This window comes from Trichoderma virens, assembly GCF_000170995.1.
Source record: "Trichoderma virens Gv29-8 chromosome Unknown TRIVIscaffold_88, whole genome shotgun sequence".
NCBI lineage: Eukaryota > Fungi > Ascomycota > Sordariomycetes > Hypocreales > Hypocreaceae > Trichoderma > Trichoderma virens.
The window spans coordinates 498,925-502,731 of NW_014013661.1; the positions used below are offsets into that span (position 1 = coordinate 498,925).

General features: G+C 54.0%; 1 protein-coding gene across 1 annotated transcript; it reads left to right on the top strand.

Moving 5' to 3' along the window:
- Positions 1 to 722: 722 nt before the first annotated feature.
- TRIVIDRAFT_160722 (uncharacterized protein) lies at positions 723 to 3,416 on the top strand (the record flags this gene model as incomplete). Its single annotated transcript, XM_014096275.1, has 2 exons — positions 723 to 834; positions 946 to 3,416. 2 exons carry the CDS (start codon positions 723 to 725, stop codon positions 3,414 to 3,416), a joined length of 2,583 nt encoding a protein of 860 aa, XP_013951750.1.
- Between the last annotated feature and the right edge of the window lie 391 nt (positions 3,417 to 3,807).

Consider the following 3,807-nt stretch of genomic DNA (forward strand, 5'->3'; position numbering starts at 1 on the left):
TGCGTCTAGGGACGCATCGCTTAGCGCACTTAAGCGCTGCATGTCGCTTACTGCAGCGGGACTGGGCCTGAGCCGCTGCCTGAGGCTTCGGCAAGCCCCTAGAACAAAAATGCACGTCCCTTGCCAAAATGGCCTGATTTTAGCCGAGCCTCACCCTTCCTGTCATATTTTGGGCGGTTTACAATTTCTGCTGCTCGTATCTGAGCCGTTCTGCCCGGTACATCTACGTTACATTGTTGCCCGAACTCCGGACTTGTGCCTCCGCGACTCCAGATGGAGAAAAGGCGCCTCGTCACTGCCAAGGTACCCCATCGGTATAGTACTAGGTAGGTACCTTTCCTAGGTAGGGAGTACCTCCTCGTACACTCCAGGCCAGCTTCAGCCAACCACAGGCCACGAGTCACACCCCCCCGCAACGGCACCCGATTCTTTCTAGCATTGTTTTTTTCTTCTTTTTTTGCTTCTTCCACCCCACTCGCCTATTTACGACCAGCTAGGTCTGACGAACAGCGACAAGCAGTCTCGCCTCGCCTCGGGCAAGGACGGCCCATCTCAACCAGCATACCGAAGTCCTGTCTTCTGGCCGGGCAATGGCTCGCAGGGTTTTGGCGGCACATCTGAGCCTCGTCTGCTAATTCCGCCCGCAAGTTCCAGGCCGCGAAAGCCCAGCAAACAAGACAGGACGGAGACGGAGACGGTGCCTTGGCCTGGTGGTGTCGACAATGGCCACCACTGCCGCCAGAGTTCGCACCCGCAAGCACAATGTTTTTCGCTCCGTCTTCCCGCCCGATGCCTCGCAGCCAGCTTCTCTAGCCTCTGCCATCGGTGAGGCCGGTGAGCCAATCCGGAGCCAGGACGCGCCAGTGCCATCGTCCTCGTCCTCGTCATCGCGTCCCAAGAGACACGCTGCCAGTCACAGCGGTAGCAGTGCCCATGGTTCTGCAGCTGTGACTGGCCGGCGGACGCGTGGCAACCATTCTACTCAGCAATCGTCGTCCTCCACTGTTAGCGATCAGGTGCGGTGGGATCGTGCCTGGCATGTAGTCATCTCACGCATTCAACTCCCTACCTCCGTGGCTGTCGAGGATTCCTTTGGTGCTCTCCCCGAATCCCAGGATCTCGATGTGACATTCTACGACTCTCTAGCCCTTGTCTTGAATCCTGCTGCTACCGTCCCGCAAGCTGCTCACACTGAAGACATCTTGCTGTGGCACTCTCAACAAGCCCGTCAGCATTTCCTCCACCATGTGCTCCCTTTGCTTGCTGCATGCACCTCCAGCCATCAACGGAGCCACTCTCAGGTTCTCCTCAGTATCATAAACACCCTGGAGGCTGCCCACAGACAGTATCTGTACGGGCTGATGCTCGTCGTTCGAGGCTTCCGCGATGACACCCCCGCGGAAGCAGCCGTGACCAAGTTCAGACGAGACATGCACGCTATCGTTGGTAATTCATGGACTCCGGAGTTAATCGCTGTTCTCCGTAGTGTTTTGCATCATAGTCTGCGGATAATACTGGGCTCTAGTAGTCGCGACACTGGCCTTGGACCGGGATGGAGCCGAGAAGCCGACGTCTCCAAGGCACGGGATGAACTTCTCAGCCTCCTCGAATCCCTGCACCGGGTTGGATTAGGGGGTGACAAGTTTCAAGTCTTGTTTGCTGAGATGATGGATGCCTGCATGCAAGACTTCATCAAGGATTCCTATAGCAAAGTGTGGAAGGTATCCAGTGGTCGACGGAATGCTCGAACAACAACGGGACCCCTCTGCTTGAATCATTTGTGCGACTGGATTGAGAATCGCTATGCTCGGCTGGCAGTAGAAGTCCTCCGGCGCCTTGGTGGCCAAGTGGCATGGAACGACGTAGAGCGGTGGAGAGACGTAGCCACAGGGCGGCTCGCGACGCTGAGGATGCACGAGCTCTTTGATATTGTCCTACACTGGCCAGAAAGCAAAGGTGGCCTCGATGACTTGGCATCCTCCGTAACTACGCCCCAGCGCCGCCTTCGGCTCACAGATGCCTTCTCGGCCACCCTCCAGGCAAGGTTGCTACACCCCGGCCGCTCTACGCTTGACATTTTGCAGACCTACATTTCCATGATCCGGACATTCCACGCGCTGGACCACTCCAAGGTCTTACTTGACAGAGTCGTGCCAGCACTGAAGTTATGTTTGTGGAACAGGGATGATGCCATCCGCATAGTCGTCACAGGATTGCTGGCCAACCCGAATACTGCACATGCGGAGGAAAACAAGGGGAAGCTAGTGGAGCTTGCAGTTATCCTAAACGAAACATCGCAGCAGCATCAAGGCCGCGCCGACGATGAGGATCTTGGATGGAACGACATGAGCTGGGTTCCAGATCCCGTAGACGCGGGTGTCAACTACAAGCGGCCTAAGAATGAGGACATCATAGGCACACTGATAAGTGCTCTTGGCTTACAGGACGTCTTCATCAAGGAATTTCAAGTCATTGTGGCAGAACGATTACTTTCCAAGCAAACTAGCTTCCAACAAGAGATTAAAGTTCTCGGTCTGCTGAAGAAACGATTTGGAGAAGCCGCTCTACAGAATTGCGATGTCATGATACGGGACATCGTGGACTCAAAGCGCGTGGATACAGTCCTTCGCCGAAACATGAAAAACGATGGCGCACTGGAAGCAGACTCGCCCTCGTACCATTCCAAGATTCTGTCACGCCTGTTCTGGCCGAGTTTACCCAAAGACCCCTTCACCGTGCCTTTACCAGTAGCACAGATTCAGAAGAAATACGAAGCTGGTTTCGAGCAGCTCAAGTCTTCACGGAAGCTCAATTGGCTTGACCACCTTGGATCGGCAACAGTCAGACTGGATCTTGATGACCGCTCTATTGAACTGGACTGCAAAACGTACGAGGCGGCAGTCATTTACGAATTCCATGGGGACGGTGACGGATCAGGGGCATCTGGCCCGGTTCAGAGAAGCTTCAACGAATTATGGGAAAAGCTTATGATTGATGAGGATCTTTTAGAGAGCGCCCTCAAGTTCTGGGTATCTCAACGAGTGTTGAGTGATGTCGGAAACAAGACGTATGTGGTACTAGAGACGCTTGATAGCGAAACAGGAGACAAGGAGATGGCGGAGGATGAAGACGAGGCAGGTGGCGATATGGAAAACGAACAGCGGTCACCAAAGAAAGCGAAGAGCATGAGCGCAAAGGAAAAAGAACAGAGGACAGTGTACTGGCAATTCATCGTCGGCATGCTGACCAATTCAAGTCCAGCAATGCCCCTTGGACAAATCGCCATGATGATGAAGATGCTCCTCTCCGACGGGTGTCCCTGGAGCAATGAGGAATTACAAGAATTTCTCGGCGAAAAAATCACAGAGGGCGAGCTGGAGCTTGTCGGGGGAAAGTATCGGCTACCGAAAAAGTAATCTTCTTCAGCTTCGCCAAAGTTCGAGAGAAGAAAAAAAGAACACCCGATGATACGCCGCCGCCTTTGAACGGTAAATCTTTACTGGGAAGGTTTGATAGCACGGAGGGCGATGTCAAGTTCCCAGACTCTCAACCGCCGCCATCATTGCCAATCGTCTCAAAAAGGCTGGATCTTCTGATATCGGAATACGAAACACATGTCAATTGTACATGTCTGCCTTTTTTTGGAGGGAGGGAGGGTGAGGGGAGGGGATTAGCCGACAATCGATTCCTGCAAATTGAGCCAAGAAAGCCGAGACGTCGATTCAAGGGAGGGACTGAGACTAGCTGCAGTCATGCTGCAACATTGGAGTGGCGGGATTCGGTTGGGTTTTGGGTCGGCGCTTCGGT